At 41.0% G+C, this 25,077-nt stretch overlaps 1 protein-coding gene across 1 annotated transcript in view; it reads left to right on the top strand.

Annotated features, from left to right (window-relative positions):
* Positions 1–356: 356 nt before the first annotated feature.
* HERC6 (HECT and RLD domain containing E3 ubiquitin protein ligase family member 6) overlaps positions 357–25,077 on the top strand; it is a 52,351-nt gene continuing 27,630 nt past the window's right edge. The window contains exons 1-11 of the mRNA XM_052642004.1: positions 357–555; positions 2,979–3,138; positions 4,919–4,995; positions 6,279–6,506; positions 8,200–8,294; positions 9,409–9,536; positions 10,760–10,896; positions 11,514–11,581; positions 19,549–19,673; positions 20,394–20,453; positions 23,149–23,242. Coding sequence (XP_052497964.1) covers positions 357–555; positions 2,979–3,138; positions 4,919–4,995; positions 6,279–6,506; positions 8,200–8,294; positions 9,409–9,536; positions 10,760–10,896; positions 11,514–11,581; positions 19,549–19,673; positions 20,394–20,453; positions 23,149–23,242 — 1,371 coding nt within the window. The remainder of the gene's footprint in view (positions 556–2,978; positions 3,139–4,918; positions 4,996–6,278; positions 6,507–8,199; positions 8,295–9,408; positions 9,537–10,759; positions 10,897–11,513; positions 11,582–19,548; positions 19,674–20,393; positions 20,454–23,148; positions 23,243–25,077) is intronic.

Raw genomic sequence — 25,077 nt, 5'->3', positions numbered from 1 at the left:
CCTCCATCCATGGGATTTTCCAGGCAATAGTACTGGAGTGGGTTGCCATTGCCTTCTCTGAAGGGGTTTAGCTAGGATAAAAATTTAGGCTTCATTCATCTGCTCCTCTGAGCTTGGCGCTCAAGTTTAATTCTTGAAAGCCATTCAGGTCGGTACTGGCGGGAGGAAGGGAAGGCGGGAGGAGGGAGACGATTGGGGAACGGAGGAAGAGGGAGGGACCGCAGGGAGGTACCAGCTAAGGCGCGGCTCACTCAGCCTCGGGTTTTCTGAGTATCAGCGCGCACTCGTCACTAGCCTTTGGGTGCTGGGCTGGCAGAGCTCACAGATTCGGCAGGCGGCAGGGGCGCGGGAACGCGATGTACTTCTGCTGGCGCGCTGGCCGCCGAAGGCCGCTGCGGGAGCGGCAGGTGGTTGCTGGCGGCAACACGTTACTGCAGGCGGCCAGTGGGGAGCATCACTCGCTACTGCTGCTGAGCGACGGCACAGTCCAGTCGTGCGGGGACAACAGCCGAGGCCAGCTGGGCCGGAAAGGCACGCCGCGCGGGGAGCAGCCAGGTGAGCTCCTGGACTCAGATGCGGGGCAAGGGGTCAGGCGGGTGGCGGTGCTGGAGCCGTGGGTCTGCTGGACCACAGGCGACAGGTGAACAGGGTTCCGCGCTGCGGAAGCGCAGGTCCATCAGTTTCGTTTCCTGCTCGCGCCTCAGGTTTGTTTCGGTTTCCAGTAGTCTTATCTTCAAAAGGAAACAGAGCAGAACTAAACTGGACCGCGTTCCTGTGAACAGAGATGCCTTTTGAGACCAGTCCTTACCTATGCGCACCTATCTGGAACAGAGTGACCTTCCAAACGTGGTTTGTGGTTTGAACACTGTAACTCCTTCCGAAATACCCTTAAAATAATGTATACTAGTACTTTGCTAGTATTGATTATTGTAGAAACACAAGAAAAGAAATCGCTTATTAGTCTAACACCCAAAGACAACTTACATTTTGATGCATTTCTTTTTTGCCTTTTTTTCTATTACATATTTAATCTTTATAAAATTATGTATTTATAAGGTTTGTATATGCAGATTTACTGGAGAAGGCAATGGCAACCCACTCCAGTACTATTGCCTGGAAAATCCCATGGACGGAGGAGCCTGGTGGGCTACAGTCCATGGGGTCACTGAGTCGGACACGACTGAGCAACTTCACTTTCACTTTTCACTTTCATGCATTGGAGAAGGAAATGACAACCCACTCTAGTGTTCTTGCCTGGAGAATCCCAGGGACGGGGGAGCCTGGTGGCTGCCGTCTATGGGGTCGCACAGAGTCGGACACAACTGCAGCGACTTAGCAGCAGCATGCAGATTTATATAACTTTGTAAGTTGTGTTCTTCATCAAGCATAATATCACAAACATTGCCCTTTTATTATATTATATGATATTATATTATAATCTATACTATATTATAATCTATTTAAAATAGATTTTGAATTGTTGCATAATGTTCTAGGCTTTGACAGTACAACTATTCTCCTTTTGGAGAAATTTGTTTTTTCCCCATCAGGGGCTTTTGTAAATAATACTATGATTGACTTTATTGTAAGTAATGTCACATTTCTGGTTATTTACTTAAATGCCAAGAATTATGTCTGGGGGGGGGGGGAAACTTTTCCTCTACCCTTAGTTCTACCCTTAGTTCTGTCCTGAGGACCTGTGAACTAAATTGACAAAGGCAGGTTAAGGAGGGAAAAAACCTTATAGCTTTATTAATATGTGCACAGGAGTTCACAGAAAAGAAGGGGTTAGACTTAGGAGCTTATGTGCCATTTAACAAAGAGTAGGGGGGTTGGGTTTTGAGGAATGATCAATTGTGGAAAAATGATTTTGAAATATATGGGGGAAACTAATGAAATTTAAGGGTTATTTTACTTAAGGCTATTTATGCAGTCTTATCTCAGTACCAACTCTGGTGATGAGTCACTTTTCTCTTCCTGGTATGAAAGGGGGAGGCGGGTATACCTTCACAGGAGAAATTCATGCCACATTTATGTTTTTAAGTTGATAGGGAAAGGCAGAGAACTCTTCCTGCATCTGTTGATTCTCAGTTGCCTTCAGCTCAAAATCATCCTTATGCCAAAGTGGCATGCTTTGGGGTGGTATATCCTGATCCCCTTAAAGTGGAAGGGACAATGTGATCCTTAAAGCCAAATTCTTCTCCAGCAATGAGGTACCAGGCTCTACTTCTATGACTGTATGCATCTTTGGAAATTTTTTTTCTTGCTGCACAGTTTGAAAAGTAAATCGCTGAAAAGAATAAGATCACAAGACTAAAAAAGAAAACTTAAGCATTAACAAAACTTGACTGGTAATGATGTGCTTAACTCCAAACCTCTAATAATTCAAAGATGAACACTTTAGGAAAACAGTTTAGATTGTCTTGTAGGGAAAAATGCTCAGAGTTTCAATAGTGGGCATATTTGACCCATCCAGAGACATATTAAGTAACTTGCCCAGAGTTTCATTGTGAGGGCATCTGGCATCTGCCTCTCATACTCAGGCAGGCTCCCTGCCCATCCCTTCCTGAGCAGAGGATTCGCTGTTCTCACTGTTCAGGGCTGGAAAGTCAGAGGAGTGGAGTAGGCGTGAGCCCATCCTTTCTCAGGCTCCCTTTATCTGGCTGAGCTTTTTACTCCTCCATCACAGAGAAGTGTTAGGCGAAGCATCAAGTCCTTACAGGTTCTGCTCCTTCACATGCCCATCCTTTTAAATAGTAGCAATATTCCATAAAGATGTGCCACACAATGAGCCTATTTTCTTCTCTCCTTTGAAGTGGACATTAGGCCTTGATTTAAAAGTCACTGGAAAAAAAAAAAAAAGTCACTGGAAGAGATGAGACATCCCAGTGACTCTTCCTTTTGAAGAAAAGCACTTTCTTAAACTTGGTATTAAATTAGCAATCTTGGTGTGGGTTGTTTTGTTTTTGTTCCTAAAGAACGAATTCCGGCATTGGAAACTCTGCACGTGGCTCTGGTGAGCTGTGGAAAGGAGCACTCCCTGGCTGTCTGTCACAAAGGAAGGGTCTTCGCGTGGGGAGCTGCTTCTGAAGGACAGCTGGGAATTGGAGAATTTAAGGAAACAACTTTTATACCTAAGTACGTATTTTAGTTCATTAGTGTTTTTGAGTTTCATGTGCCAGGCACCATGCAAGATTGCCAGGGTCCAAAGATAACTATAACAAACACACTACCTAACCTGAAGGGTTACAGTGTTGTGAGGGAAGGAGACAGGGAAAATAACATAGAACACCAATTATTACTTAATTAGGATCTGTGAAAGAGAAGGGCCGCTTGATGTGAGAACCTGTGACGCTTTGATCTTAGTCTTATGTACGGGAATAACACTTGGACCTCCAGAGTTAGCATAAAGAGTATTTTAAAGTGAAAATATTTGAGCTCCAGAAGATCCACAGAGATATCTTATCTGACTAAAACAGGGCCTCCTGAAAATGCAGCTGCCATTAATCCTCCTTTGAGGGAGTTTCCTATGAATTCAGCCCTCTTGAAAACAAAATGCACAATTAGCATCAAAAAACCCAATAAAACCTTCCATACTCTACCACTGAAGCCCTAAAAAAAAAACACCCTTTTGCTAAGTTAATATATATAAACCTCTACTCAGGTTATTGTACAAATTTTCCATTACTTGGGAGCTTCTATCTGCACATATAAACTTTTTTGTCTTTTTCCCTGTTAATCTATGACAGTTAATTTGCAGGTTCCCCAAGCGGAGAACACAAGTTGAAGGAGGAAAGGTGTTACTCCCAACATAATCTTTTGGCTTGTCATAAGCCCCTGGATCCTAATATTTTACTTAGTAAAATTGGGGGAAAAATCATATCCTCACACACAGCTTCCTAGGCCAAATAATATGATAAGCAGTCTGAACTGTGTGTTCGTGAATTACATACACTGAAAATTTTCAAAAACGTATGTTTTAATGCTAGGAAGTTACCTCTTGTTACCTTCTCTGGTCATTAAATTGTATAAGAGATGGCTGTGACTTGGGGGAATGAGCATTGAACTTGTAAAGAAAAGCCCAAGGTTTGAATCTGTTCTGTAGCTTGATACCAGTTGACCTCTTTGAGTTCTCCTAGGTTCAATCGTATAAAATTGATAATCAGTTCAGTTCAGTTCAGTTGCTCAGTCGTGTCCGACTCTTTGCAACCCCAGGAATCGTAGCATGCCAGGCCTCCCTGTCCATCACCAGCGCCTGGATTTCACCCAAACTCAAGTGCATCGAGTTGGTGATGCCATCCAGCCATCTCATCCTCTGTCGTCCCCTTCTCCTCCTGCCTCGAATCCCTCCCAGCATCATGGTCTTTTCCAATGAGTCAACTCTTTGCATGAGGTGGCCAAAGTACTGGAGTTTCAGCTTTAGCATCAGTCCTTCCAATGAACACCCAGGACTAGTCTCCTGTAGGATGGACTGGTTGGATCTCCTTGCAGTCCAAGGGACTCACAAGAGTATGTTCTAATCTACAAAAACAGCAATTTAATAAGAATCAACCTAATAGTATCTTTATCTCACAGGGCTTAAGGTAGGTGGTGTATGTGACAGTGCTCCATAAATTCTGAAACCCTACAAAGTATGTGCATGAAGAAATTTAGTTTTCTTTTAGCTTGGTAAGTATAGTATAAAGGTTAGAACTTTATACAATGCATTAAAAGCCCAATAAAAATCACTTTTGCATTATATATTGTTTTGGATTCTGCTCTGTATTTTTATACATGTTGATGTCATGTCGAAAACAGTTTGAGGGCTTTGGGATAAATGTATTACAGAAATAGAAGAAAGTAATTTAAAATATCTGTAGTCCACTCGGTGACCCAATCTGAAGAAGGATTAATAGATTTTGTATCATTATTATTATAGGAAGATAAAAACTCTGGCTGATATAAAAATTATACAAGTTGCCTGCGGACACTACCACTCCCTGGCATTATCAGAAGGTAAAAAAGTCTTCTTGGATCTTGTAACTGTCATCAGGAAGTAATTTTTTGAATACAAATAATACCTGTTGAGTTTTAATGCGTTGGGGTTCATTTTAATGCATTTAAAGTTAAAAAGAAAACTTAGATATAATAACTTGTAGAAATCTGAAATGTGTTAGCATTTCTCTGGGTACATAATTTAGCATTAGAAGAGCTTGATTTTTTACCTCTTGTAAATGATCTCTCTCTAGTCAAATGTTGTTTACTCCCACCAGTCACTCCACAAGTATTTATTGAGTGCCTACAGTATTTCCAGCAAAGAGGATATAGCAGTGAACAAACCTAAGACTGCTTTCATGAAGCTTGTATTCTGGGGAGATGTAGGGGAAGTGAGCCTTAAACACACAGACGAATAGTTGTGTGGTGCAATAGGGATAAAGATGTGAAGAGAAGTGAGACGGGGAAAGGGGACAGAGAGCGAAGGGGTAGGTGGAAGGAAAGGGTCTTTCTACTTTATGAAGGAGATCAGGGAAGCTATCCTCATAAGGTGATACGTGAACAAAGACCAAAAGGAGAGGAGAGAGACAGATGATGCTAAGGCCATGGAATGATCCAGATGCAAGACCATGCCCAGCAGGGTGCTCAGGAGCACCAGAGGCTCTGGAGAGGGAGAGAAGGGAGCCAGGGGAGATGCAGTCTGAGAAGTAATTGTGGGAATCCTGGTGATGTGGGGCTTATGAACCGTGATAAGAATTGGTCTTTTATTGAGTGAGAAAGCAAGCTCTTGAAGGGTTTAATCAGACACGGTTTAAAAAATGCACTCTGGCTGCTGTTGAGAGAAGAAACTGCTGGGGGCAAGGATACAATGTGGGAGTGCAGTGAGATGCTGTTGCAATTTTCCAGGAGAGAAATGATGTTGACTTGGCAGGTAAGGGGGTAACAGTGAAGTGGTGAGAAGCAGTTGGATCCTCGATAGATTTTGAAGCAGAGACTTTAGTATTTGCTGGGTTGAAGGCTGTAAAAAAAGAGAGAGGAGTCAAGGACGACTCCAAGATTTTTAACCAGAGCAGATGAAAGGTCATGGTTATTCTTAACTGGGAGGGATAAGAAGAGTGAATGTTGTTGGAAGAGATTTTTAAATGTGGCCTTGGCCACTCACTTTGCCTTTAGTAAAGGTACTTTAACCTCCTTTACTCCTGTTTTATTCTCTAAAGATTTTTAGAATTAAGGTGGTAGTTTCCCCTTGAATTTGGTATTACAGTATGTTTGCAGTTCTGAATTTCTCCTCTTTGCTTTTGCAGATGGCCAGGTGTTTTCATGGGGGAAGAACAGCCACGGACAGCTGGGCCTGGGGAAGAAGTTCCCCTCCCAAGCCAGCCCACAGAGGGTGAGGTCCCTGGAGGGGATCCCGCTGGCACAGGTGGCTGCAGGAGGGGCCCACAGCTTTGCCCTGTCACTCTCTGGGACTTCATTTGGCTGGGGAAGCAACAATGCAGGGCAGCTGGCCCTCAGTGGGAATAATGCTCCAGGTAACGGGTTAGGCTTATAGTAAGTCCTTCTTTCTTTCTACTTGAAAGACCAGTTCTGCAAAGGGCACTTTCAAAGGTTAAAACAGTGGTTCCCAAACTTTGGGACACATTAGAATCACTTAGGGAGCTCTATTAACTTTTTTTTTATTCCTGCTGTAACAAATCACCACAAATCTAGTGGCTTCAAACAACATAAATGTATTATCTCATGGTTCTGATGCAGGTCTCACTGGGCTAAAATGAAAGTGTCAGCAGGGGCTTCCTGGAGGAAGACAGACCATTTTCTTGCCTTTTCCAGATTCTACAGGCACCTACTCTCTTGACTTTCTTCTTCAAAGTCAGCAATGGCTGGTGAAGCCTTCTTCAAGTCACGTTACTCTGACATTGACTTTTCTGACCCCCTCCTCCTCAGTTAAAGGACCCTTGTAACTGCATTGGGCAGAGCTAGATAATCCAAGCTAACCTTCCTATTTTAAGGTCAACTGATTAGCAAAACCTTAAATTCACGTGCTTTCGTAACTCCTCTTTGCCATGTCCTCTAACATATTCACCTCTGTGTGCTCAGTCATGTTCAGCTCTTTTTGTGACCCCATGGACTGTAATCCACCAGACTTCTCTGTCCGTGGGATTATCCTAGCATGAATACTGGAGCGGACTGCCGTTTCCTCCTCCACAGGATCTTCCTGACACAGGGATCGAACCTGAGTCTCCTGTATTGTAGATGGATTCTTTACCCCTGAGCTCTGGAAAAAGAACTTGTACATCTTTGGAAGGCCATTATTCCGTTACTCTAAGAATGTTTAAAAATCCCAGTGCCCAGATCGGACCCCAGACCATTAAATCAGAATGTCCGGGGCGGGAAGCCAGGCATCAGTTATTACCAAAGACTGCACAGGTAGTGCTCTTGTACAACAAAGTTTGGGAACCCTTTTTCAGACGATTGCTAGCAGTAGGGGAAACAACCAGTTCCTCTGACAACCTTTCAACAAAACTCACTGTGATGCCTTCCTGATGAGCCCCTCTGTTCAGCTCTTTACATGCAGCTCATGTGTATTTAGCTCCTGTTGCATACCAGTACCAGGGCTTCCCTGGTGGCTCAGCGGTGAAGAATCCACCTGCCGATGCAGGAGAAGCTGGTTTGATCCCTGGGTCCGGCAGATCTCCTAGAGAAGGAAATGGCAACCAGTATTCTTACCAGGGAAATCACATGGACAGAGGAGCCTGACAGGCTACAGTCCATGGAGCAGCAAAGACTTGGACTTGACTTAGCAGCTAGACAACCCCATACCTGTCCCATGCTGATCCCTTACATCTCATTTCATTTAACTTCATCAACGTGGAATGGGTCCTCTTATTTTCTCAATTATTATTGCATATTTGCAGAACATCTATAATGTGACAAAAATGAATGCAGCATAATGGAAATATTATTGGGAAGTGAGGTCTTAAAGCTTAGCTTTCTTGGCCAATAGCCTTAGTCATTCCAGAAAATTAAATATTTTCCAAAAATAAATGCTAAAGTACTGCTTTTCTTTTCTAGCACAGGGCTTTCTTTTTGTTTTATAATACTTCTGATTGTTCACATTTTAAATTATGTTGATGAATTATAATAAGATAAAAATATTAAAATATATAAAAACTCATGATATATGAGGATTTCTTATACTCGAGAGATTCTGCTTTCTTTCCACAGTTCAGAGGTATAAGCCTGTATTAGTTGGTGCACTGAAGACTCTCAGTGTGGTTTTTATCAGCTGTGGTTACGAGCACACTGCAGTGCTTACCCAGGTAAACCAAAACATCTTGAGAGAGAGAGAGAGAGAGAGAGAGAGAGAGAGAGAGAGAGATATGCCATACCTTGTGGCTTGTGGGATCTTAACTCCTCAATCAGGGATCAAACCTGGGCCCCTGGCAGTGAAAACACTGAGTCCCAATCACTGGACCATCAGGGAATTCCCATTTTGCTTTTTTTTTTTAAATCCCAGAAAAATGTTACCATAAGGTACATGTACTAATTATTGTGGAAAACAATATGTGTATTAATATCTGAGGATACCCATTCAGTGTACAAATCTCCAACGAGGAGAAGTGAGCCAAGCCATCGGATTTTTAAGATCCTATAACAAAAGCTAATTTCAGCTTCAGGAAATATTTTTAGATATTTTAAGATCTCTTATAGATTGGGAGCCAATCCTTTCAGCAATTATTCTGTCATAATGTAGCTCTACATATGAAAAGTATTGTAGAAGCAACAATTCTTATAAGTTTCAGTGGCCTACATTACAGACTGGAACATTCTGTGTTCCATTTCTTACTTGGCACAATTATGAATCAGCATCCTGAATGTCTCCCTCCTCTTCTTATACTGGCCATGCAATTCATTCCGATAAGATGGGTTCTCTCCATAGCTGTAATGAACAGACTTGAAGACTATTTGTGTGGTTGAAATGTTTATTTAAAGCAAAATATCTGAAATAATTTATATTTTGTTTGTTTTTAAAATATGCTTGGGTTATATTATCAGTTGGCAAGAGAGAGCTAGAATTGTTTTAATCCAGAATCATCTTTTGAAAAGAGATTTATTTTCAGAGAAATGCTCAAATAAATAAAGCAACCTTATATTTAAGTGTTAGTGTTACTCTTGAACCAGTTAATTTCTCCATCAATTTTTTCTACAAACACATTGTAAGTACCTAGTTCTGAAGGAAATGCCAGTGATTTTTCAAGTTTAATATGTTAATTCTTTATTCACTAGTAGAAATAATAAATATAAGACCCTTCTTCATATAAAGCTTATATTTACCATAGTGCTCTCATAAAACTCTCTTATGGGACTTAATCTTTTAATTTTTAATTACACTTTTAGCCTGAAATTAGTCTGATCCTTCTTTTTTTTTAACAGGATGGGCAAGTATTCACATTTGGAGACAATAGCTATGGACAGCTGGGACACAATTCCACTGCTGAGAAGAGGGGTCCACAACTTGTGGAAAGAATTGAAGGCCTCGTTTCACAGATAGATTGTGGAAGGTAATAGGTTTTTTTAAAGTGAGAGTAGAAAGTGGTGTATTTTATTACTTAGAAATAACTTATATGAAATGTTTTGAAACCTTAAAACCCTAAAATATGTGGTTACTCTTTTTATAGATCATTTTCCTTTCTGAAAATTTACTCCTTTCAAATATGGTTTAATTTTTCTGTTTTTCTTCTTTATTCTAGGCATTTCTTTTATTTCATAAGAATTTATTGGAAATGTACTGGGCATAGACCACCTTACTAGATTCTAGGGTGAAGGGGGTTAGTATATAACAAAAGATAGTGGTGCTTATCTTCTTGAATTCATTTAGACAAAATTAACCTCTTGCAAGTAGAAGATGAGGTATATTTGCATGTGCATTCTGAGTTTTGCATAACCTAAGTATGAGAACTTTAAAAAAAATTTTTATTGGAGTATAGTTGATTTAAAATGTGTTAGTTTTTGCTATACAGCAAAGTGAATTGGTTATACATATATCATTCTTTTTTAGATTCTTTTCCCATATAGGTTATTACAGAGTATTGAGTAGAATTTCCTGTGCTATATAGTAAGTCCTTAGCTATCTATTTTATAGTGTGTATGTATCAATCCAAATCTCCTAATTTATCCCTCCCTATGAGGATACTTTTGGAGAAGGCAATGACACCCCACTCCAGTACTCTTGCCTGGAAAATCCCATGAGCAGAGGAGCCTGGTAGGCTGCAGTCCATGGGGTTGCTAGGAGTCAGACACGACTGAGCGACTTCACTTTCACCTTTCACTTTCATGCATTGGAGAAGGAAATGGCAACCCACTCCAGTGTTCTTGCCTGGAGAATCCCAGGAATAGGGGAGCCTGGTGGGCTGCCGTCTATGGGGTCGCACAGAGTCGGACACGACTGAAGCGACTTAGCAGCAGCAGCAGCATGAGGACACTTTGGCTATTATCCACCCAATTTGTAAAAAGAGCAAAAGACAGAAAGAACTTACATTTAAAATATAAATGATAGAAATCATAGTAAAGACCCATCATTAATATCCTGCCTTTAGGGTTGTTAATAAGTCACTATTTACCCACCATTTGTTTGGCCATACGACTTGGTACTAACTCTGACATTGTGATAGTGGGGTCTGGGTACTTAGTATAAGATAAATCTGTTATTTTGTGTTGAGACATCATCTTTCTCAAAAAGCATGACTCATTATAATAAGTCTTCATAATATTTTGTCTTCTGCAGTTATCACACCCTTGCATATGTCTATACCACTGGTCAGGTGGTGTCTTTTGGTCGTGGACCAGGTTGTACAAGAAGCTCACCACATCCGGAGGCTCTGGCAGACAGCTCTGACGTTAGCTGCCTGATTTCTGCTAATGGTATGAGTGGTCCCAAGACTTGTAATTTTAATTGATGTCACTGGAGGAAAAATATTATTCAGTTTCCTTTCAAAGAGTGCGTAGAACTGTGGTTCTTTTGGTACTGTTATCTTTGATTTGTAGAATATGCATTTTTTTAATGCAATGCTTCCTGGAATATTAGGTAATTTTTTCTAAAGATTAAGGTAATACAAAATAATCAGTTATTTATGCTTTAGAATAGCACACTTTTATTTTTTATTTTATTTATTTTTTAATTGAAGGATAATTGCTTTACAGAATTTTGTTGTTGTTTGTCAAACCTCAACAGAATAGCACACTTTTTATATATTTAATCAAACCTCTACTAAAGTACACCAGCCTGGTTTCATTATGCAAATGCATGGAAAATTAAATTTTAAGATAAGGGAATATACAATGTGTAATCTGATCAATATTAATCTTTTATGCTGTTTGTAGTCAAAATCTATTTAGAAGCCAATGAATAAGTAAATTTAGCTTGGTAATACATTAGTTTTTTAAAAAAACTTTTTAAAAGCAGTTTTAGGTTTATAACAGAAGATTTATACTTTTTACATCTAAAAAACAATAAGCATGGATTTATGACTTTCTTCTAGACCTTGAGGATGTTCAAGTCAAACATATTTTTGCTGGAACATATGCCAACTTTGTGACAACTTACCAGGTATCTATTACAATTTCTGTTTCTTTTAAAAATCATCTTTTCTTCTGGATTTCATGGTGGTATTTGAAACATTGCGTCATTTGTATATATTAAAATTTTTTACTAAACTAGTAAGTTCCACTGTTAGAATTCTTCTTTAAAAATATTATGTAATTCTCACTTCCTTATTTGGATTCCCAACAGGTACAATGACTAGCACTAATTATCACCCATGAGTTAGCAACCAAAGTACTGTAAATAGATCAACACACTTAATCCTCAAATCAACTCTGGTTGTTATCATCACTCCCATTTTACAGATGAAAAAACTGAGTCTCAGAGACATGGGCTTGCCCAAAATTATGCTGCTAAGAACTGACAGAGCTGCATTCAAACCCAAACAATCCAGCCCCACCATTACCCACCATTACCCACCATGCTCTAGCACCCTCCTAATTATTAACAGAGAGGTTTATATTATTATATTTCTGAACGAGTTCTGAAATGTTGTAGAGAGAAAAAGTATACAGAGTTATTTTAATAATTTGTACATTTTTTCTATTATTAGGGATGTTTTAAACAACACATATAGACTCTTACTGTATTCTCTGGGACAGACAACTGTAAGCAACGCAAAAGTCTGTGCTGCTGGGGACAGTCAGGAGATTGTGCTTGGTTGCTTTGTTATAGCTGTTCGATCAGGCTTCTGTCTCAGGCTCTGCTCTGGATCCTTGGGGTACAGTGAATAATACACACAAGTATATCCTCATTCGTGGCATTTGGATTCTACCGGGAAGTACCGACAAGAAACACATAAATACAATTGTGTTAGAGAGCAACAATTGCTCTGAAAAAAAATAAAATGGGCCATTTGAGACTGATGAGATGAGATGGGCTTCTTTAGAAATGTCAGTCAAGAAAGGCCTCCCAGAGGCCGTAACATTTGAGCAGAGAGTTTAGCCATGCTTAAATCCACAGGAGGAGCATTCCAGAGGGACCATTCTGTCTGGAATAGAGAGGCCCTGGGGCAAGAAGAAGTTTAGCATGTGTGAGGGACAAAAAGGAAACCAGTCAGACAGACTATAGTAGGAAAGCGTGAAAGAGTTATATGAGCTGGAGTCATATGGGAATGGGCTCAGTTATGGGAGATGAGGTTCATTTGAACTGTCCTTGGAGAGGAGATCTAAAGTGTTAATTGCATGTTCAACTCTGGAGCTCAAGGAGGATGCTAGCACTGGAAAATAAACACGATAGTTGTTAAACTACAGATTGTTATTAAGCCAGAGGCTTGGATGAAAGGTCACCTGGAGTGAGAGTAGAAATCAGAAGAGCAGGGGACAGAATCCAGCCTTGAGGGACTTTTCCATGAGGAGGTCAGGCAGTGAGGCAGGGCCAGAAGAACTGAGAAGAACCAGTTTCTGAGGTGGAGAGAACCAGAAAAGGGTGGCTCATCAAGACAAGAGAAGGACATCTTTGCAGAAGGAGGAAGTGGCCAAACCTGACACATACTGCTGAGAGGTCAAGTAAGATGAGCACAGAGTTTGTTTTTGCTTTGTCAAGACTGAGTCATCTCAGGGGACAGAGGATGAAACCTGACTAAGTGGGATGGACAGAGAATAGAGGGGAATAAGTGGAGGCAATGACTGTGAAAGTTCTGAGAAGTTTTGTTGTGAAAGGGAGTAGAGGACCTTGGGAGGTTTTTATTGTTGTTAGGAGTGGTGATGTTAAGGTATGTCTGTGTGCTAATGAGCATAACCCAGTTCAGGAGGAAAAAGTGATAATTCCTGAGAAAGAGAATAATTGCAGAGCTAATGTCCTAGAAAAGGTGTGAGGAAGTGGGGTCCAGGGTCCAATGTAGAATACAGGGCTTTGGGCAGAAATTTTTATTCTGTTCTGATGAGGAACAGTAGAGGTGAGGTAGGAAGGCAAGGTTAGGTCTTGCCTGTTTCCGTTTTCTCAGTGATGTACAGTTCAGCTCAGTTCAGTTGCTCAGTCATGTCCAACACTTTGTGACCCCATGGACTGCAGCATGCCAGGCTTCCCTGTCCATCGCCAACTCCCAGAGCTTACTCAAACTCATGTCCATTGTGTCAGTGATGCCATCCAACCATCTCGTCCTCTGTCTGCCCTTCTCCCACCTTCAATCTTTCCCAGCATAAAGGTCTTTTCAAATGAGTCAGTTCTTCGCATCAGGTGGCCAAAGTATTGGAGCTTCAGCTTCAACATCAGTCCTTCCAGTGAATATTCAGGACTAATTTCCTTTAGGATGGACTGGTTGGATCTCCTTGCAGTCCAAGGGACTCTCAAGAGTCTTCTCCAACACCACAGTTCAAAAGCATCAATTCTTCGGTGCTCAGCTTTCTCTATAGTCCAATTCTAACATCCATACATGACTACTGGAAAAACCATAGCTTTGACTACATGGACTTTTGTTGGCAAAATAATATCTCTGCTTTTTAATATGCTATCTAGGTTGCTCATAGCTTTTTTTTCCAAGGAGCAAGGGTCTTTTAATTTTATGGCTGCAATCACCATCAGCAGTGATTTTGGAGCCCAAAAAAGTAAGAGTCTGTCACTGTTTCCATTGTTTCCCCATTTGTTTGCCATGAAGTGATGGGACCAGATGCCATGATCTCAGTTTTCTGAATGTTGAGTTTTAAGCCAACTTTTTCACTCTCCTCTTTCACTTTCATCAAGAGACTCTCTAGTTCTTTGCTGTCTGCCATAAGGGTGGTGTCATCTGCATATCTGAGGGTATTGTTATTTCTTCTGGCAATCTTGAGTCCAGCTTGTGCTTCATCCAGCCTGGCATTTCACCTGATGTACTCTGCATATAAGTTAAATAAACAGAATGACAATATATAGCCTTAATGTACTCCTTTCCCAATTTGGAACCAATCTGTTGTTCCATGTCCAGTTCTAACTGTTACTTCTTGACCTGCATACAGATTTCTCAGGAGGCAGATAAGGTGGTCTGGTATTCCCATCTCTTTAAGAATCTTCCACAGTTTGTTGTGATCCACACAGTCAAAGGCTTGGGAGTAGCTAATAAAACAGAAGTACATGTTTCTGTGGAACTCTCGTTGGATCTTGTTCGATGATCCAGCGGATGTTGGCAATTTGATATATGGTTCCTCTGCCTTTTCTAAATCCAGCTTGAACATCTGGAATTCATGGCCCATGTACTGTTAAGGCCTGACTTGGAGACTTTTGAGCATTACTTTGCTAGCATGTGAGATGAGTGCAGTTGTGCAGTAGTTTGAACATTCTTTGGCATTGCCTTTCTTTGGGATTGGAATGAAAACTGAGTTTTCCAAATTTGCTGGCATATTGAGTGCAGCACTCTCACAACATCATCTTCTAGGATTTGAAATAACTCAACTGGAATTCCATCACTTTCATTAGCTTTGTTTGTAGTGATGCTTCCTAAGGCCCACTCGACTTCACATTCCAGGATGTCTTGTTCTAGGTGAGTGATCACACCATCATGGTTATCTGGGTCGTGAAGATCTTTTTTGTACAGTTCTTCTGTGTATTCTTGCAACCTCTTCTTAATATCTTCTGCTTCTGTTAGATCCATACCGTTTCTATCCTTTATTGAACTCATCTTTGCATGAAATGTTCCCTTGGTATCTCTAATTTTCTTGAAGAGATCTCTAGTCTCTCCCATTCTATTGTTTTCCTTGATTTCTTTGCATTGATCACTTAGGAAGGCTTTCTTATCTCTCCTTGCTATTCTTTGGAACTCTGTATTCAGATGGGTATATCATTCCTTTTCTTCTTTCCCTTTAGCTTCTGTTCTTTTCTCAGCTGTTTGTAAGGCCTCCTCAGACAACTATTTTGCCTTTTTGCATTTCTTTTTCTTTGGGATGGTCTTGATCACTGCCTCCTATACAATGTCATGAACCTCCATCCATAGTTCTTCAGGCACTCTGTCTATTAGATCAAATCCCTTGAATCTATTTGTCACTTCCACTGTATAATCATAAGAGTTTAATTTAGGTCATACCTGAATGGTCTAGTGGTTTTCCATACTTTCTTCAATTTCATCTGAATTTGGCAGTAAGGAGTTCATGATCTGAGCCACAGTCAGTTTCCGGTCTTGTTTTTGCTGACTGTATAGAGCTTCTCCATCGTTGGCTGCAAAGAATATAATCAATCTGATTTCTGTATTGACCATCTGGTGATGTCCATGTGTAACGTCTTCTCTTATGTTGTTGGAAGAGGGTGTTTGCTATGACCAGTGTGTTCTCTTGGCAAAACTCTGTTAGCCTTTGACCTGCTTCGTTTTTTACTCTAAGGCCAAATTTGCCTGTTATTCCAGGTATCTCTTGACTTCCTACTGTTGCATTCCAGTCCCCTGTAGTGAAGAGGATATCTTTTGGGGTGTTAGTGATATACAATCCTTATCTAAAACTTGGAGAAGCAGAGGATGATCGCTACAGGTTTAGGAATAAAAGGAATGTGTGCAATCATGTCTCAGAGTGAGAAAGTGAACATTGTGGGAGATTACTAGCCAGTATAGAGTGTCCATTTGAAATCTGTGGTCGTAGGCTTATGGTGAAGTCAGTCAGCACTGTTTGTTTTTTTCCACTGATGTTAAGCTGCTTGGATTCCTTTGGAGTAATTCAGAGTTGAGATTAACTACAGGTGGACTTTTCCTAGGTGACTCAAGACAGAAGACTTAAAGGTATTTGTAAAGGACTGATTATAGTGCTGACCATAGCATCTAAGCTGGGTAAGACATGAGGAGGGTGATGGATAATGAACAAACAATAGAGTTGACAGATTGGAGTGCCCAATGGCCTCAAAAAATGTTGGAGTGGGTTCCACTGTTAAAATAAGTGTCTTAGTCTGTTCTGGCTGCTATTAACAAAACACTGTAGATTGAGTGGCTTATAAGCAAAAATTTATTTCTCACAGTTTTGGAGGCTGGAAAGCCCCAAGATTAAGATAATGGTACGTTTGGGAATTCCCTAGCAGTGCAGTGGCTAGGACTTCATTCTTTTCTCGCCGTGGCTCAGGTTTGATCCCCAGTCAGGGAACTAAGATTCCATAAGCCATGCAGTATGACTTAAAAAAGATGACAGCATATTTGATGTCTGGCGAGAGCCTGCCTCCGGTTTATACATGACCTTCTTCTCCGTGTATCCTCACATGGCAAAAGGGACAAGGGCAAAATAGCTCTCTGGAGTCTTTATAAGGACACTGGTCCCATTCTTGAGGGCTTCCCCGTCATGACCCAATCACCTCCCAAATGCCCTACCTCCTAATACCATCACATTGGGGGTTAGGATTCCAATATATGAACTTAGGGGGGAAACGCTCAGTTTGTAATGTTCTGCCACTGCCCCCAGTCAATTCATGTCCTTTCCACATGCAGAATACGTTCATTTCAACCCAACAGCCCCAAAGTCTTAACTCATTTCCGTATGAAAGAATGTTAGACTGGAGTACCACTGTGAAGTCAGTGAAGTAGAAGGATGGTGTATGATGATCAGAGAGGAGTATGTTTCCCATAGATACTTAGAAGGTAGAACAATTATTGATATTATAAAGAACAGAATATCACCTGTATCTGGGGCAATCCACTAGGAGTGATTTTGCACTCCCGGAAACATTTGGAAATGTCTATCGTCAGTTTAGGTTGTCCTAACTGAGGGAGGGCCACGAGTGTTGGGGTGGCTGCTGCTAATGTCTAATGGGTAGAGGCCAGGGATGCTGCTAGACATCCTACAGTGCACAAGACAGCTGCCACAAAAAGGGTTATCTGATGCAAAATGTCGACTGAGTCAGTTTAGAAACCCTGATCCAGGGCCTGGGTAGCTAACATGGAGCAGAGGAAGAGAGTGCAGATAAGATCAAGAGTTGAGAGGTCATGGAGGGAAATAAATCATGCTCATTAATTCTGAAGTTGCCAAGAATGACGGAAAGAATGGTGACAGGCATGGTTGTGCAGAGGAAGACAGTCAACAAGATGCTTAAGTTTTCAATTATTGAAGGGTAGTGCCTAGGACTTTGGCAGGTGATTATCATAGAAGAAAGGGAGGCGGGTGATATAGTCTAATGTCACGTACTTACGAAGAGCCGAGATTTTGAAGAAGAAAGCAGAAGAAATGGTCTGTGAGTGCCAATATGGAGCACCTCATTGTCCTGAGGTTCCTGGGATGTTGGAGGAAAAAAACTTCCTTATGACTGAACTCCAGGGGACACTCAGGACTCAGATCAAGAAAGTGAAGGGAATTATGGTTATACGTCTTTCTCAAGAGGTCTTTAGTTCTTAGTTCAGTCGCTCAGTCGTGTCTGACTCAAGAGGTCTTTAGTTAAGCATTAAACAGAAGTGATGCAAAATTCTGATTTATTATAAATTTAGCAAAAGCAGAGGTATAATATGGAGTCATAGCACTGATGTCTTTCAAATAATATATTAAAGACAGATTTTTTTTCCCCGATTTCTCTGACACCTCTGACTGAACCATTTGTCTTCAAATATTGTAGAGAACCACGGTTCTCAAAGTGTAGCTCCCAAATTGGCAGCATCAGCATCAGCATCCCCTAGGAATTTGCTCTATATAAATTCTTGAGCTCCACTCCTGACCATTGAATCAGAAACTGTGAGGATGGGCCCTGCTTTAACAAGATCACCAGATGATTCTGTTATAAGTTTGAAAGCCCCTGATACAAAAGCAAAACTCTCTGGATGATTAAAGGGCTGAAAGAAGCTAGTCTTTATTCAGTACTTCCTATAATTGAAAGGCTTTGTATACCCAATATATTTTAGTCTTCACGGGAGCCCAGAGAGGTGGTTATTGTTAACTCACTTTTTAACTGTGGTAAAACATACATAACATAAAATCTGCTATTTTAACCATTTAAAAATGTACAATTCAGTGGTATTAATTGTACTCACAATGTTACAGTCATCACCATTGTTTTGCTCAGTCACTTAGTCATGTCTGACTCTTTGTGACTCCATGGACTCTAACCCACCAGGTTCCCCTGTCCATGGAATTGTCTAGGCAAGAATACTGGAGCGGGTTTCCATTTCCTATTCCAGGGAATCTTCCTGACCCAGGGATTGAACCCGTGTCTCCTGCATCTCCTGCATTGGCAGGCAGATTCTTTACCACTGTGCCACCTGCGAAGCCCAACCATGGCCACTAACCATCTCTAAAACTCTTCATCACCCCAGGCAGAAATTCTTTATTCCCCCTCAAGCAGAAATTCTTAACCATTAAATAATAACTCTGAGTTCTCCCCTACCCCTGACCCCAAGTACAGTCTAATATCCTTTCTATCAATTAGCCTGTTTCGTATAAGTGGAATCATGGTTTTGTATTGGACTTATTTCATGCAGCATAATGTTTTCAAAGTTCATCCATGTTGCAGTATGTGTCAGAACGCCCTTCCTTTTGTGGCTGAGTCATATTCCGTGTGGGCTTCCCAGGCGACACTAGTGGTAAAGAATCTGCTTGCCAGCGCAGGAGATGTAAAGGATACCAGTTCAGTCCTCGAGTTGGGAAGATTCCCTGGAGGAGAAAAATGGCAACCCACTCCAGTATTCTGGCCTGGAGAATTCCATGGACAGAGGAGCCCGGTGGGCTGTAGTCTACGGGCTCAAAAGAGTTGGACATGACTAACAAACTGAGCACACAATATTCCATATCCATCCATTGATGCTGCAGCTGGACATGGGTTGTTTCCATCTTTTTGGCTATTGTAAATAATGCTGCAATGAATATTGTCATACACATATCTGTTTGAGTCTCTGTTTTCAATTCTTTTGTGTTGTTTCATTTTTTAAACAATAAAGCAGGCTCAAACCAATCAAAGTGGCCCAGGCTGGGAAATGGAACAGCCAGCCAGTCTGATGCCAAGGCTCCTCCCACCGAATCCCACTGCCTGAGAAGGTTCGATGTGTCTCCCACCTGTGTCTTACTACTTGGTGTGTGTGTATTTTCCTGATCGTTCTTTTTTTTTCTTCCTAGAAGGATACTAGTTCCACCGGTGTTTCCAGGAAAACCCTGCCAGAAATAAGCCGAATTAACCAGTCTCTGACAGAAAAATGGATGGCAGTGGCAAGAGGAAGTATAGAAGATGAAGTGGCTAAGAGGTGGCTCTATCTGATAAAGTAGAAACCACTTTTACTTGGTTCTGAAGCCTTGGTTCATTTTATCCTAAACATAAGAGAGAGGGTTTGGCTTTGTCATTAAATTATTTGCATTTTAATCTTGATTTAAACCATCTGTAGTTTGAAGAAGTCATTGACATATTCACTGATTCTTCATTTAACAGGGCTATATTGAAGATGTACAATGTGCCAGGTACTTTGATAGGTGAAGGAAATTCAGGAGTGAATCAAAAATGCTTTCTGTCTGTCCCACAAAGCCATCCCCAAGACTGACTCTTTATAGCTTCACAGTTTATTCTCTGGAGAAGGCAATGGCACCCCACTCCAGTATTCTTGCCTGGAGACCCAGGGACAGGGGAGCCTGGTGGGCTGCCGTCTATGGGGTCGCACAGAGTCAGACACGACTGAAGTGACTAAGCAGCAGCAGCAGCAGCAGCAGTTTATTCTCTGCAGCTCCACAAATTTCTGTTTTCAAAAGGGTAGATTTTATTTAAATCTAGATGACTTGATCAAATCAGCTATGAAGGATTTTTATGAGATCTAGCACACCATGCACAAAGTATAGCAAGAATTTGGAAAATTCTTAACAGAGCAGTTATTATCGTTATTAATGATTCCACATCACCAGTTATATACTGAGTAAGATAAAAGGAATGTGCTAGTAGTATGTTGTGACTTAACCTTATTTTATTATTTTTGCAGTGAAATTAGAGTGATATTTTCATCTCCCGCTTGTCTGACTGCAAGTTTTTTAAAGAAGAGGTAATATTTATATTACCTTTATTTAAAGAGACTTACCTTTATTTAAAACACTGGAGAATATTTTAAATGAAATATTTAGACTCAGTCATTTTAATTTGTGAATTTTGTTATCTATGAACCAAAAATCCAACACAGAAAACTCCATGGATTGTTACAGAATTCTTCTGTTTTATAAAGAAATTTCCCATTGGACTACTACAAATTGTAATCTCTAATTTACATTGTTCCTCTGCCCTGCCCTCCTGTGTTATCTGATTGACAAGAATGGTGTTTTTTTCAGGAGTGATCAATTCATTCTAACTTCGCTTTTGCACGTAGAGGCCTGGGCTGTACTTTGAAGGTCTTATTGTGAGCTCAGTAAGGAAAACAGATCTTATTTATTTTATCTTTAACTATTAACAGTCTTACTATCACAGAGGAGAGTCCAAGTTCTCTGCTACTTGGTTTGACACTTGATCTGAGTAGTTTAAACATTTCCTCTGTTAAGTGCTGAACACTTGGTCAACTGTTCCTTCCCCTCCCTGTTTGATCTCCAGTAATATACCTGGGAATGACTTAAAGATAAAGTGAGGCAGATTAAAAATTGTAAGAGTTTATTAGAGTGAACATCGATTTGAATCACACAGCACCAGTTTGGAATTGCTTGAGAGCTCCAGCGGCAAGAGCTCAGGGAAAGACATAGAGAAGGCGCAGAAAGAAAGGAAGCATTTGATTAGCTATAGCTTAAAGCCTAGTTGGCTTTTTTTGTTTGTTTTTTGATTGGTTGTCCTTAGGCTTTGATTTCATAACTCTGAGGAATTTATAGGCTTAGATTTTGGTTTGCTTTTATAGGCCACTGTGGCCTGAGATCCACTGCAGTGTGATGGCCTCCTTGTATAATTAATTTAGCAATAACAAGGGAGTGGGGTGGGTAGCAGCATAAAGGCGCCCCTAGGCTGCCCTCGGGCTTACCTGGTGGCTCAGACAGTAAAAAGTCTGCCTGTAATGCGGGAGACCCGGGTTCGATCCCTGGATTGGGAAGATCCCCTAGAGAAGGAAATGGCAACCCACTCCGGTATTCTTACCTGGAAAATTCCATGGATGGAGGAGCCTGGAGGGCTGTAATCCATGGGGTTGCAGAGTCGGACATGACTGAGCAACTAACATTAGGCTGCCCTCTGTCTTCTCTGGAGGCTGATGACTACAGGTCAGCTTGCAGCTGGTGGAAACTCCTGCCAGTCCTCCTTTGCTAGGTCATGTCCTGTCCCTCCCTTGTTGACTTGGCCTCAGGTTGGCTCACAGGTTCAGAAGGTACCTGTACACAACCGCCGCTAGGCGGTACTCTGTATTCACTTACTCCCTATTGCAGGTATTTCTCAGCTTTGGTTCTTAACCCAGCTGCATTCTCAGCCACTCCTCAGTGAGACTGGAGGAACTGCTGGATCCAGAGGCTTCACCTGGGAACCAGAGAAGCCCAGGGAAGCTGAATGTCATGGCTTCCTTCACCCCCTCTTCTAACCTCCACAGGTCATGAGGCAGTTATCATTTGAGAGTCCCACAAGGCATCCCTGTTTGTCTCCACTTATGTAGCCAAAGGCAGGAGATGAGAAATTAAGACGTTGCTTCTCTCTGCTCCCTTTCTCTCCCATTTGCCTTCCTCTTCTTTCTGTCCTTCCAGGCAGCAAAGGAGGGGATTCTACCATGCAACTCATTCTCTTTCTTCCCCACTGTAGCCTTAAGTTCTCACTACGTAGAGGATAATCTTTTCTACACTAAGAATATTAGCTTTCTAAAATTTCCATGCTCCCTTCCCCAAGTGAGAAATCTCAAGGTTTGATCTTAAGATGCCAAAGGTTGCAAAGGAAAATTTATTTTAAAGGGAAACTTACAGTACTTTGTTTTAGTACTTGCATGAATGCTAAAGCCCTAGTATTACAATTGCTTGGTTAATCCAATAAACAGGAAATATTTTTAAATAATACGTTATAAAGACAAATTGTTATATAGAATGCAGGCTCCTCAAATATTATCAACACAACCCAGGGAAATGCCACACTTAGACAAAGCCTTGGTAGTATTTCTGAGGGGCATGGCCAGGTTTGGATTTTTAAAAATCCAATTTTTAGCAATTTGGAATAAGGCAGGTCTTTTCAATGTGGGAGGGGAGGGTTGGGGATTTGATTAGGATTGAGGAAAGGTACCATAATCCAGGACAGATGGAAACATCAAGGCAAGGATTTTGAGACAAGAGGTGCAAAGAATTTTAGAGCATAAACTGTTGATTGTGTTCCATAGAGGAGTTAATGGGTCTTTTCAGGAAGTTCCTCAAGTGAACAGTCAAGCCATTGGCTTGGGCAGGAGTGTCTTGGAATAGTAAAGTCATGCTAATGAAACAGTGGAATCCCAAAGTAATGTAAATATAGATGGTAAAATAGGTGGGATTAGGGAGTTTCAATTCCCAGTGTGCAGGCTGAGTGTAAGGGTAAATGATTTCAGTTCTCAGACACAGCATGTAAACTTTTGCTATTAACTGTCCAAACTTGAGATAATAAATTGTTACCTGTTTTCTTTTAGGAAAACATAAACTTAAAAAAAAAAAACAACTTTTGGTGCAAAGTAAATCGATGATTTCAAAAGAATGCAAACATAATGATATATGAAGTTAGGAATATTATTTTAATCTGTTTATTTATTTTTGCATTTCCTGCATCCAAAGAGAACCTGGAGAAATGATTTCCATTGATGTGGACTTAGAAATGGCAAGAGATACCTTCAAGAAGTTAACAGAAAAAGAATGGATTTCTTTGATGGTAATAACCAATATTCACTTTAGAAATAGAGCAATAGAATTTCTTTACAGGAACAGTTAATTCTCTTAGGAGTTGAGTGAAATAGAAGTGTGATAGAGGAGGGGCTAGTGTTTATTATGCAGTTACTATATTGCGTGTGTGTGTTAGTTGCTCAGTTGTATCCGACTCTTTGAGACCCCATGGACTGTAGCCCACCAGGCTCCTCTGTCCATGGAATTCTCCAGGCACGAATACTGGAATGTGTTGCCATTTCCTTCTCCAGGGGATCTTCGCAATCCAGGGATCAAACCCAGGTCTTCCACATGGCAGGCAGATGCTTTACCATCTGAGCCACAAGGAGAAATACTACTGATTTAGGTGCTGGCATTTTATTTTCCAGGGCTTCCCGGGTGGCACTAGTGGTAAAGAATCCACCTGGCAATGCAGGAGACACAAGAGATGCAGGTTCAATCCCTAGGGAAATCAGGGAGATCTGCTGGAGGAGGAAATGGCAACCCACTCCAGTCTTCAGTTCAGTCGCTCAGTCATGTCTGACTCTTTGCAACCCCATGGACTGCAGCCTCCCTGTCCATCATACTCCTGGAGCTTACTCAAACTCATGTCCAATTTTAGCGAAAGGGGAGAAGGGGCTTCTATGAGAAAACAAACGAACTTTTCAGGGAAACAGAGGGGCTTTTAGGGGGATACATGGAAGACAGGATAGTTTGCAATAATGTTTGTTTATGCAATGTCTCATCCAAGCGCAAGTGCAGGGTCTTGTCCCTGGCAGTGTAGCTCACTTGCCTGTCCAGTTAGGGGGAGATTTATGGCTGCTTCATTCTTAAAGCCTCTGCCTTTAGTCAGATGAGGAAAGTTCTGAAAGCTTCCTTTCGTTCACTCTTCTATTAGCTGTATCTCTGACGTCTTCAGTTTAAAATCATCTTTATACTGTTGTGGGTCCATACATTTTGAAGGGAAAGGGGGAGAGGGTTTCTTAATATGCAGTAGAAACTATTTTAATTTTCAAAGTGAAAAAGTAAGAATAGTAAATGTGATCAAGTATATTTTTAATGAAAATATTTAGGTGATGTGGGAGATTACTTGGTGTGCTCTTCCCAATATAAGTGCTAAGATACATTAGTTTTGCAGAACACTCTATGAAGAGGGGCTCTTAGTGAAGCAACTTTGGGAACACTGCATATTATTATGATGTCATGATTCACACAAGTAAATCAAAGACTCTGTGATGTTATACACCAAAAGAAATCTACCTTTTTTGACCCTATTTTGATGTTATTTGACTTTGTACACCTTTCTCATGTATACCTAATAGCATTCAACAAAAGTCATGTTCTTCTGAACATATGAAAAAACAAATTACAAGAACACTAATGTAATAATAACAATAATATACAGTACTTCACAGTTTATTGTATCATGTGTCTTCTTACTTAATCCTTATGTAGAGGCAGACGTTCATAGTTAAAGAGTATCTAAGATCTGTTAGAATAAATAAACTTGGTTCAGAAACTGGCTCCTGTGATCAGAGGACCAGGAAAGACTGAAGAAAGAGGCAGCCACTCCAGATTGGAAGGTGGCAGGTTTAATAAACCAGGGAACTTACAAGGTTTGTCTTGGGTGATACCAAGATGAGTAAGTCTCTACACCCAACCCCCGGAATCTTCAAGTTCCTACAGAGGTGTTAACGGCTGGGTTCGGTCACATATACCATCCAGATGGTCTCAGAATACCTTACTCTCTGAAGGCAGGGTCCTTGGAACACATCCACTCTGGGAACAGTGGGCAGAGCATGTATTCGAAACACGTGGGAGTGGGTGAGGAGGCTTTGATTGCCC

Source organism: Budorcas taxicolor, chromosome 6 (genome assembly GCF_023091745.1).
Source record: "Budorcas taxicolor isolate Tak-1 chromosome 6, Takin1.1, whole genome shotgun sequence".
Classification (NCBI taxonomy): domain Eukaryota; kingdom Metazoa; phylum Chordata; class Mammalia; order Artiodactyla; family Bovidae; genus Budorcas; species Budorcas taxicolor.
Note: the sequence above shows the minus strand (reverse complement) of the source record. Positions and strands in the feature narration are given on the sequence as shown.